General features: G+C 43.0%; 1 protein-coding gene across 1 annotated transcript in view; it reads left to right on the forward strand.

Annotated features, from left to right (window-relative positions):
• galnt18b (UDP-N-acetyl-alpha-D-galactosamine:polypeptide N-acetylgalactosaminyltransferase 18b) overlaps positions 1-12242 on the forward strand; it is a gene marked incomplete at both ends in the record, with an annotated part of 58411 nt that overhangs the window by 25777 nt on the left and 20392 nt on the right. The window contains 5 exons of the mRNA XM_079998231.1: positions 5561-5756; positions 5889-6055; positions 10359-10542; positions 11613-11810; positions 12048-12162. Of these exons, the coding sequence (XP_079854357.1) occupies positions 5561-5756; positions 5889-6055; positions 10359-10542; positions 11613-11810; positions 12048-12162 (860 nt within the window). The remainder of the gene's footprint in view (positions 1-5560; positions 5757-5888; positions 6056-10358; positions 10543-11612; positions 11811-12047; positions 12163-12242) is intronic.

The raw sequence follows: 12242 nt of genomic DNA on the forward strand, positions 1-12242 counted from the left end.
GTTGGTATCAAAGTGCTTACAAATGTCCCTTGGTCACAATAGTTGAATGGGCTACTCTACTATTATAATGCTATTAAAGGAGATGAGTCAATGAAGCACCGTAATACACTGTTAATTAAGTAAATGTCACTCTCCTAGCTGTGGGTTTTCTGAGCCGTTGACAGCGCCAGCTAAATTCGCTCCACCAAGCCATGCGGCCCTCTGCATGCGATAGATCACACATGTTTAGATTAATTTCCTGCAGTCGTATTTTCCTAAGCAGATGCTATACCTTGGATGCCAGTTGAGATCCCGAGCTCTTAAAAGAAGGAATAATGATGATAACACAAAGCACAGATGAGGCGCCGAAGAGACAAAAAAAAAGAGGCTTGAGAGAAAAAGAATAAAACAGCACTTGTTCTCTCGCACCTCTGGGATTTAGATCTGAGGGGAGGCGATAAAATAGGCACCTCGGCGAAGTGAATTTAATGGAGTGACAAATCTAGACACTCGAGTACTATAAAGGAGAATAAAAGACAAAGTGATATATTTTGCATTTCATATTGTGAGAACTATGTGGAAAAATCTCTCATATCTCTTGGTTCTTTAGAAGGGGTTAAGCAAAACAGCATCTTAGTCAATTATTTTAATTAATTAACATACTAGAATATGGACAATAGGCTCAGTGTAATTCCCTTGAACTACATTAAATATACAGATTTAATGTATGTGTACATAGTAAAGGACAAGATTCTACATGTAGGGCTGGATATCAAAATTCTCTATAACGGTTTATACAGTAGGTGTGTGTTGAGCAAGAAAACAGTTTCAGATGTTTCCGCTTTTGGTTTTCTCTAATGAGAAAAAAATCCTCCTTTTCCATCCGGTCTCAGATGCCTATCAGTTGCAAGAGATGTGACATGTGGTGGAAGACACAGTCACCCGACCTGTAAACACTCTAATTGGCTCTGAGCCGCATGGGTCTACTTTCTAACGCAATCAAGATAACTCATGGAAACAGCAGCAATGCCACGATGTGATAACATGAAGGGTGAGGAAATTATGTTCCCATGTTTCTTAAACTTAATTAAAGAGGCAATACACAACTTTTTTGTTTTATCTTATCATTATGAAGTAAATGTTGATTGCACAGTGTAATTGCTATAGAATAATGACACCACCGGTATTTAGATTGGCTCCCTATAAGCCTCCATATCACTATGCAATACGGACTGCCACCGGGTGCAAACTCCTGGGAAAATGAGGCATGGATTTACGGCACAAAGGAAGTGCGTCAAAAATTGCGGTGGGTTAGAGAGTGACTGATAAAGTGTCCCCTTTATTTGTGACAAGAAATACATCTTATAAAATGAAAACCCACAAAGGGAGGGGGGTGGAATGTTGTTTATTGCCGCTTTAAAATATTTATTCCAAAATTATATTGGGTCCATTGGGGGGGACTCACACCTCACCGAAATTTGGAAATTTGTAAGTGGTGAAAGTTTTCTGTAGACTGTGTGAACACAAGATCCGTCATATGTGCACTTAACATATGCATTTGATCCAGATTTATTTCTGATCAGTTATATGTATTGAGAAGATCTGTACTGAAAAATTTCTGTCTGAGAATATTTTTGGATTCAAATTTATTCGTAAATATATTTGATAAATATATATTATATGAAAAAAAATATTAGTCAATTCCTTTGTTTTTTTTAGACATTGGGAACGGTAGTGTATAGCTCCATGTGTAACTTAGAAGCGTATGATTTAAAAAGTCTCTCCTTATACAAACTACATGAATGAAGTACTATGCAACGGCAGAGGCAGACATACAGTAAAAAAATAACTTTTCTTTCTGTGTCTATCAAAAATATAATGTGATAGAAATAGTGGAAGGCATTAAATACTGTTCCACGGCAGAGATTTTCCTCCAAATGTGTCAAGAATAATGCTTTTTTGAAAAATAGAAAACATTGGCCTCTTAGTGGCTTGAGCAGTTTAAAAGATTCCTTAGAAGCCCTTGACACTGTGGTAGCTACATCACTTGAAAGTGAATTATGTCTTCCAATTAGATCATCCTGATTTCAATGTGCAGCTTTCAAATCAAAGGTTCATATAAACCAGCGCTATTAGACATTTTTAAGTATAAATCTGCTCTGTGGGGTCTTTTTAGCAGCTCTTTAAGCTCTGTTCACAACACAGCAACCCTGAATTCTATTTTGAATTGTGAGTTTATCTGTTCTAGGATCCAACACCCCTATCCAACACCCACATCTACAGCTGTTTTAATTGCTTTTACACATCTGCCGGAACGTCATAAAAATGTGATCATCGCATCGGCTTACAATGCGGCAAAAGGTCTTTGTCACTCGAAATGTTGAACTTGTGTCTAAAAATGAAATGAATCCATCTATCCATAGAAACAACCAATCATCAAAATGAAAGGCATTATCGCTTAGACCCCGACAGCCGAAATAGTGTCAGTGACCCCAATGTATCCCGGGAATGTGTGATAGCGTTACACTCTGCACTGTACCGTGGCACTGAGATGTTCTATCCAGCCTCATGAATACTACTAAGAAAAAGTCTAAAATCAAGCTACAGGTTGTGATATTAACAAAGTATTCTCCGTCGTACCGTTACGGTGCTAAAGATGATAAACATGTGTTGTGAACAGGGAACTCCAAGCCAATACCAATGCTCGTAAATCACAGAACCAAATGAATACAAGCCGGTATCACACCGCACCGCCACACATTTTAATGCCCCTTCCTCTTGCGACAGCCCCTCCTCTGTTCCAGATTCCATAGCTGATTTGAAATTCAGTCTTGACCTCGCAGTGGCAAAGTGTTTCACAGCGGATCGCGAGCTGTACAAACGGGAATACCTGTTGGCCTGTGATGGTTTAGAAAATGAACATACGTATAAAAATATGTGGGGGTTATCACAGTTCTGATCACGGGGTGAGGTGTACAGATAATTGCGCACACAGCGTTTGTGGAGTCGAATCTATCATTCAAGAAGAGACGCTTATAGGGCCAAATGCAGCTCAGAGACCTTCAAATACGAGTGCTTTGAAAGTTGTGTGCTTTGGGATTCGAGGCTCTCATTATTCACGTCTTGATCGGGATGGAAAACAAGCAGACGCTTTCTCACAACAAGGATTAGAAAGCGTCAGGTGCGTGAAACACACGTGTCTTTTCCAGATCCAATTTTACCATTGGACGGAAACATCGCCCTTTTTAAATCGCATAGGTTTCCACGTACACGCGGGGAATTCACAGGACGGGCGGATGCGGCGATTTGTGATTCCAAAATGGGATTCCTTGTATGACAACCCTACATTTGCAGCAATTGCTAGATACATAGACATTATTATAATGGGCAAACATACACCATCCAGAGGAAAAAATAATCACTGTTCCAGCTTACTCTGCACTTACTACTACTATCACTGTATAAATGCTCCCCCCTCGACGTGGACGAATCTCCGTTAAGGCTTGCTGCTGCTAAAGGACCCATTACCTTGTTCAAACTCTCTCCAAACAAACAAAATGATGATTTTTGCCCTCAACATTTCGCTCCGGCTAACTTGAGGCTCGCAGCGAGGCCGGTGGACTAAGCGGTTCCTTGGGAGCGCACACTTTGACGGCGACGCTTGTTGACTGGAACTCTCCATTAACCTACCTCGGGAGAACACGCACGCCGACCGCCGTTTGCAGGATCTGATTATGTTGCGATCACGTTTGTTATAGATCTGTTGCTCCTTTACCTAGTCATGGTGTTTTGCTTGCATCACAGCTCTCGCCCGTGTTTGTACAGTCGATTAAGACTAATTGTGCTGTCATATTATGCTATTATGTGAGGCATATTTTGTCAAGGATATGATAAAACCTTTTAAAGATGGATAAATACTTTACTTATGAATACTTAAAGCTCAATCAAAGCCCACTCGAAATCCTGTACTTGGAGCAGCATAATTAAATAAGATGATTGAGTTGACTGGTTCGAAATGTAGTATGTTACTACTTGAATTGTTAATGTTCCACTAGTTTTCTCAATATTTCCAATGCAATTAGATTCAACACAAATGGTTCGATTAATTTCCTCTTCATTAGTCACGTTATTAAAATAATGAAATACTGTCTCTCAAAAATACCCTACAGTACTACTACTACTACTACTGTATATGTTTGTCTTCCTAAATTCATAATGCCTTGTTTGTAATATACCTTTAGGCTGAAGTGGTATTATCTATGCAGTTTACTTAGATCTGTTGTTGACACACACACACACACACACACACAGACACACAGAAACACACACACACATACACACACATGTACACACACACACACACACACACACACACACAAACACACATTTTTGGAATTTGAATTTGAATTTCTAATGTTTTTAGTACTTATAACATTCAGATGCTGTGCATACAATATGCACACTCTTTTCTTTCTCTTTTCTATTAAATTGGGAGACAGCAAGCCAAAATGAAAAATAGGCATATTTTCTGTATTCAGCTGTCTCTTGGCATACAGCTGAATACAGTCCAATAGCTGTCAAGGTTAAATTGAAAATCAAAAACGATTAAATTAAATGACATGATTTCAAGCAATTATTATTTATTTTTCTTTTGCTTCTCAGGGCATACTGTACAGCTCCACACACTTTTAACATATATTGTTTCCTACATAGTCTCATTAGATGTCCAATCAGTAATATCTGATTTGCGTGATGAGTGTCAAATAATGGACACAATGTTAAATCAAACGACATCTTTCTATCAATAAATCAAACAATGAAATCGTACCATGAATGGCCAAAAACAAGGAAAAGTAACAAGCAAGTGTGCATCAAAACTATACAGCCACGTCTCCATATATTTGGCGGTGGTGAAGCATTAGTGTGAGAATTTACAAATTGAACGTGGAGCTACACACACTTCATCTCCACCTGAGGAGAGCTGCTCAGCATGAAGGGCCAGACAATTATCACTGATGGCACTGTCCAGTTTTGCAAACAGCTAATGAATTTGATTGATTTTCTTTTAGGTGTATGCATCAAAATATAGCACAGGGATACCGGCAGATAACAAAACACGAATACTGATAACATACCTAGAAGGCATCAATGGTTACTCTACATAATTTGTCAAACAAAAGGTAGAACAACCATGTTATCCTGTTTGTTCCAGGTGCTCTGGTTGGTTTTGACAATAAGCAATGCGGTGGCCCAAAGGAGTTCTCAACCATTTTGGCCAACAGGTCTACCTGGACGTCTACCAACACACACATAATAATTGTATGACATCAAACATTGACAGCTTCATTTTTTAGATAGGAGGAAACCTTTGAGCTGGTGACATTCAGTATTTCACGTGCAAACATTGTATAACAACCATTGCAAATATTACATCGGGGGGAAAACAACCGATTCTCCATCTTCTTATTATTTTTTAAATGTCAACTTACAAATCACTCCCAGCCCGAGGTTGAGAGAAGCTGTGGCCCGGACTAATGCTCCCTGCGGGCCAATTTCTCTTTGTCTTTTCGCCACCTTGCAGAGACCCCGGGACGGGGAGAGGAGGGTCAGGAGGACACGTCCTTCTCCGACTCGTCACTGTTTGCTCACTGGGGCCAGGAGCTCAGCCCCGAGAACCGCAGAGTTGCTCTGAAGATGTTCCAGTACTACGGCTACAACGGCTACCTCAGTGACCGCCTCTCCCTGGACAGACCCATCCCGGACCTCAGGCCTGACGGGTAAGACCTAGGGTTGCTTGCAGCCAGACTGCCTCTCCAAGAGTCTTCTCCAGGCCGCCCGTATAAAAACTCGTTGTCACCGTCATCCAAATTGATGGTTTTCTGCTCTCCGCTAATTCCTCCCCCCCGCAGGTGCAGAAATATGACATACCCGACCGACCTCCCTCAAGTCAGCGTGGTGTTCATCTTTGTGAACGAAGCCTTGTCCGTCGTCCTGCGCTCCGTTCACTCCGCCATCAGCCAGACGCCGTCCCACCTCCTGAAGGAGATCATCCTGGTGGACGACAACAGCAACAGCGGTAGTACCGAAATAAGTACCGTTTCTAAAAGTTAAAGTTAAGAACGGCTTTCCTGAGATAGGACATCAACATGCCTTGTAGTAAGGGCTATGAATTGGACCATTCTATGCTTGGTTTTTAATGTTGTCTCTGATTTGGGGGCCAGCAGCTCAGGAGTAATCTGAAGGTTGCTGGTTCTTTCCTGATAGAATGCTGTAGTGTCCTTGAGCGAGACACTTCACCTCCAATTGCTCCTGATGGCTGCGTCCGTCTGTGTTTTCATCCTTGTAAGTCGCTTTGGACAAAAGCGTCTGCTAAATGATGATGATTAATTGGTAACAGAGTGAATGTAGAGTAATGTAATTTTGGGGTTCTTGGGTTTGAAGACGGCAGCGCATATTTTCTTTTTTATCAAAGTTATTTTATTTTGATGTGTTTGGTATTTGTTCATCCCGTTTAAAAAGGCTCGAAGCGATGCCACTTTCACGGGGGATCACAAACTACAAAATACAGCTAAAATGAAGTCTCTCTGACAAAATACGCATTGGTTACCATAATCGCCAGTGGGAAGAAGAAGATCATTTTAAGGTTATGCTTACCATATTGTTCAATTTTTATTTTTGTTCAAACCGGAAAAAATAGAGACAGTATAAAATTCAAATGTAAAAATGTGCACTGTCAGCAGGAAAATGTTTCGGGGGAAATAATGTAATAATGCAAAAACGCGTGCGCCGCCGCCTCCTAAAAGAACAAAAACCCAATTTGACACCGGTCCTTTAATATAAGCACAGATCTAGATGCTCCGAACGCTCTGGACGCCGCTCCAGCTCCTCTAGCATATCAGGGAGAATCACACACTCCTTGTAATTAACCCTCTGCTCTTTGTCGACTTCCTCTCCCTAATCTAGCTCTTTAATGTTGTTAATTAGGGTTTATGAGCGTTGGATTTAACCGATGGATGAAAAAGACTAATTAGCACGAAATTTGGCAAATCTCGCCTGGAGGAAGATAACCATCCTACAAAGTAATGAAGTGTTCGTAATACACAACTCCTATGCCTTTATCCAGGGCTAATTCTTTCAGACACATGGAATGGAAGCAGGCTACATCGTACCAGCGTCGTTTTCCAGGTAACTGTCAGGTAACTAAGGAGAGGACTGTGGCCTTGCGTTGGTTTAATCAACAGTCAATAGCACGTTTGGGGTTTTTTTTTCAACAAAAGAAATAATCACAATCTGTTTATTCTGCCAAGTAGGTTTTCATATACTGTACTTGGTATTTGCCCCGGTAAGGGTTGGTGCATTGTTGTACGGACAGTTAACATAACAAAAGCCTATAATAGTCTAAACAGAAAAGAAGAACAAAATATTCAAAAAAAATACAAGATAGACAATTGTGTTCCATGCGCGGGATGAACTAAAAGGCTGAGCAAAATAAAACATCTTAAACCAAACCAAATGAATAACCAACAGTCAAGTTAGAATTTTTAGATTTGACACACACACTTATTTAACATATAGCAGCCAAACGGTTAAAAAGGTAATGATACGCTGTCAAGGTGTTTTTTCCGAGGCAGCGTGGCGTAGATGCTTCCAACAAGGGCGAGAGCGGCATTTAGAGTCAGACCAATGTGAGAAATATCAGGCATCTCACATCTGAGGATGTGTCCGGCATGCAAAATAACTCCAGGCAAACATCAAAGCCAAGCGCCGTTTCGTGACCTGTTCCTTTAACGCCTTAAAGCGCTTTGCCTGCTTCACAACAATAGTCCCCACCTGAGAAGATGCTATTGCCCTGGGAGCTTTATGCCGGGTTTTTTTTGTTCATTTTATCACATCATCCCGTTCTATAAACATGCAGGTGATCCAGATCCAAAGATTATCCCGTCCCGCGGAGGTTGAGATAATATCGAGTAATTGGCAAACGCCGGCCGCCCTTCGGTGTCTTCAGGGGCCCAAGTCACGCGTTGACATTTGGCGGAAAAAAAAAGGCACCTCACCCTGGTTGCCGGGTGCACCCTGTCAGATTCCCCTGTGATCCGGCTCGCCTCGTCATTAGCTCCCGACTCCCGTCTACGCTAAACTGTGTCTGTCGCCCGTCGACCTGCGGGGGCTTCTGGGGGGTCGCTCAGGGGGCTGATCCTTCACGTCCCACCTCCCGGGGACCCGCAGCCTTATTATGGTTGTTTTTCCTGTGTCTGCGCTCACCTCCAGGAGGCATTAACATGCAGGGGAGCGCGCCGCGAGCGGAGCGAGAAGGGCAAATTGACCTCGCTGATTCCTCCTTAATTGGTTAATGTCCCGAGCTGTGGCCTGAGAAACACCCGCGTCGACGGGCACTCGACTGTTTCGCCGGCGGCCGTGCCTTTTCCACTGAAGCCCCGTACCGTCCGGCGCGCAGGGATTGAGCGATTGCCGCCCGTCGAGGCGATCCATCGAAAGCAAAGTGTACAACGCAGACAGGGAGCGAGACGAGAAAGTTTGTTTTTCTTGTATGTGCTGCGTCGAGCGGACATCCATCTCTCGGCGGCGTGCGGAGATGAATCCCACAACAGGCCCCACGACATAGATCAAAGCACCACTATCTTGCCCAAACAATAAATAATTTACTATCTTCAAATTGTCCTGCGCCTGGAGGCTCCACGTCCATAAATGTCATGGCGGCAACAGCAGAGCAAAATTCATTACAGTGCCGCCATTTTCAACAACACAAAATATAGATTTCCATGAAAGCAGCCGAATCTCGCTCCGCTTTATCCCGCATCAGCGATAGCGGGCCTTTGTTATCCGTGAAATCCGTGCTTGGTTTAGTCGAAACTTGTGGCATTTATAGATGTCGCCGTTATGGTTTTTGCAGCCACTTTAGCGTCACGTGTTCTGAAATGGATTTGGGCCTCCACGTTTAATAAGTTGTGCACGGAGTGCCACAGAGTTCGTACACTCAGGATAGATGGACGAAGGGCAGAGGCATGTATCAAGAATTTGTTATTTGATTTGCTCCTTTAGTCTGATATCTAAAACACGAGGAGCGTGGCTTGACTGGTTATTTTTTTATCTCAAACACAAGTAATAATAATCATATAAGTGACCTGAACAAAGCAGCTAGAAGTTAAAAGCTTCCTTACTAAATTTATCAACAGATAATAATGTCACCATCAGATGTTAAGTGTTTCCCTAAATCGTTATTTTCTTTTCTTATAACGCCAGCTTGCTCAAAGTTTGTAAAAACTCAATCCACTCAGCTCAATTTACACCGTGATGGGTGTATTAATTATTCCCCGTGGAATAGCTAGGTGTTCATGTGGGCTTTGCGTTCCAAAGCCCCTTAGTTTTCTGCTGATCTTAGTGATTGATGGCTGTTAGCAGCTAATGCTGGAGTATTTAAGCTGTTACGCAGCATGCTTTTCATCATTTGTTATGATCCATTAGAGCTTTCAAAACCTCATCACTCAACTTGTCCAATCTGAATTTAGTCATTGGTCAACACACATTGCACATAACTCATTCGTGAAAATTCACCTCAATGAGAGGTTGCAACGTTAACAGCCTGATCGCTTCATTTAATACATTATACACACATATTCAAATATACATTTACGTTGCAACTTAAAATGAGGTGCAACACATTCTGCCTCTTAAAAACATATAACGTCTGAATGTCTTTAATGTTTTTAGCTCCTGAACGAGCCAATGCATAGTGTATAGACAATGAGATAAATGGCCTGGAACAGTGGAGGGAGGATATTTTGCAGTCATGCCAAAACACAAAGAATCCAAAATGCTAGATGCTATTTTACTGTGACTCTTCAATGACTCTTGCATTACATCATCAAGTGACAACGGAGGGGAAATGTTTAAAACGATTCGCCGGGCTGGCTCCCTTTCTCCATCTCCTTCTTGTCTTGAAGGCAGAATCGCGTGCAGAGTCCTTCCAGCGTGAAAGCCCTATGGTGGTATGAGATGGTGGTATGCAAATCCTTATGCTGGGCTGGAATGCTGGTCCAAGCTGCTGCCTCTCTGGTCCAGTGATCAAAGCAATGGAGCATGAGTGTTTCTGGCCTCCAAGCCCTCGAGTGCTGCACAAACAGGTCTTGTGGGTGAAGCTTTGCTCACAAGCAAGCAATTCCTCATTTAGCCACCCAGCTCACGACGAATCTCGGAAAACCTTCAAGTTTAATGCACAAATAATGTGTGTGTGTGTGTGTGTGTGTGTGTGTGTGTGTGTGTGTGTGTGTGTGTGTGTGTGTGTGTGTGTGTGTGTGTGTGTCTGTGTGTGTGTGTGCGTCCGTGGGTGCGTGCGTGCGTGCGTGCGTGCGTGTGTCCAGATGAGTTGAAGGAGAAGCTAAACCACTTTGTCTCGGAGACGAACAGCCAGCGACCAGGTTTCATCAAGGTGGTGCGTCACTCCAAGCAGGAGGGTCTGATCCGCTCCAGGGTGAGTGGGTGGCGAGCGGCCAGCGCTCCAGTCGTGGCGCTGTTCGACGCCCATGTGGAGTTCAACGCAGGCTGGTGAGTCACTCCCCACACACACACACACACACACACACACACACACACACAAACACACACACATGCACACACACGCACACACATGCACAGACCCGCCCCCTGCAGGCACGTTAAGTAAGTGTACTCCAATAAACTTCACGACCCTCCTCGTTCGCAATCGTCCTCCTCGTCCTCCTACTGGAAAACATTTTGTTTTGGACAAACTGCAAACCACTCCAACTGGATTAGTTACGTCCCTAGCGGCCGCGTTCAAACCGTTTGCGTTCACACATGCTCCGTGCTCGGTGCACAGTATTAGTGCGTGAGGCCCCGCTCGCCTGCTTCCAGCGTGCTGTGATCATCGCAGGGCGCTTGTACTCCACCGAATAATTTTGCATTCAGCGAGCCTGACCCCAATCTGTCAGGGGAATTTGAACGGCATCCAAAAATGTCTGGGTTTATTTAGCAAATGTGATATTGAAACTTCATGTTACAAGCTGCTTCAGCTCATTTGTTTCACCTAGAATTACGTCATTAAATCGGTAATTATATTTCATCATTAAGGGCATGGAAAACAGGAACATTGTGTGAATTTGCTCCACTCACGGGGAGTTATAAACCGTGAGCCGTTGCTACTCACCTTTTAAAATCATTTGAAAGTGCCCTTTAAAGGTAATAAAAAGATGTCACCAATGCGCTTTTTAAACGTATTGACCCAGTTCAGAGACGAGCCTCTACCACCAGTTCTAGTAAAATGGCTCTTTGAAGTGCAGGAATGTACAAAAATACGATCAAACAATATTATTGAATTATGGAACTCGGCTCTTGAATTATTCACTTACACTGTTACCGGTATCCATTTCTTCTTAATTGATGTTCTTGTCGCTTGGTTTTTGATTTTCTGAGTTTTTGTCCTGCAAGTTATTTACTGGTAGTGGGCTGTTTAATGTTATATTCAATGAACCATTGTTGAATCTCTGATTTGTATTTTGCCATTACTGCCATCAATTGTAATGTCCTACTCTGAATATTTACACGGAGAAACCTTCCTCCTCCTCCTCCTCCTCCTCCTCCTCCTCCAATATTTTCAGGGCTGAGCCGGTTCTGCAGCGCATCAAGGAGGACAGGACGCGGATAATCTCCCCGTCATTCGACAACATCAAGTACGACACCTTCGAGATCGAGGAGTACCCGCTGTCGGCCCAGGGCTTCGACTGGGAGCTGTGGTGCCGGTACCTCAACCCGCCCAAGTCATGGTGGCACAAAGCCAACAACAGCGCTCCCATCAGGTGGGAAAAACATCACGTGGGTGTCCGGTGTCATATTAACTCCCAATAAAGCTTTTAGATCCAAGCACGTTATGTCATCCAATCTAATTTGTCCACAAAGTTGGTCTCAAGTTTTTTTTTTTGTTTTTTGTTTTTTGTCTTTTCACTCCTGCTGTCAATATAATCATTTCTATAAAATAAATAATATAAAAAATGTAATAAACGATTATTACGCCTTTCTTTCTCCCGTCGCCCCAGGAGCCCGGCGCTGATCGGCTGCTTCGTGGTGGATCGACTCTACTTCGAGGAGATCGGGTTGCTGGACGAGGGAATGGAAGTGTACGGGGGAGAGAACGTGGAGCTGGGCGTCCGGGTGAGTAATGATATCAGTCCCTGTGGCCACGGGGCCATTGTTCATGCAGGTAATGGTCGGGGAATTAACTATGATAATGA

This window comes from Zeus faber (genome assembly GCF_960531495.2).
Source record: "Zeus faber genome assembly, chromosome: 3".
NCBI lineage: Eukaryota > Metazoa > Chordata > Actinopteri > Zeiformes > Zeidae > Zeus > Zeus faber.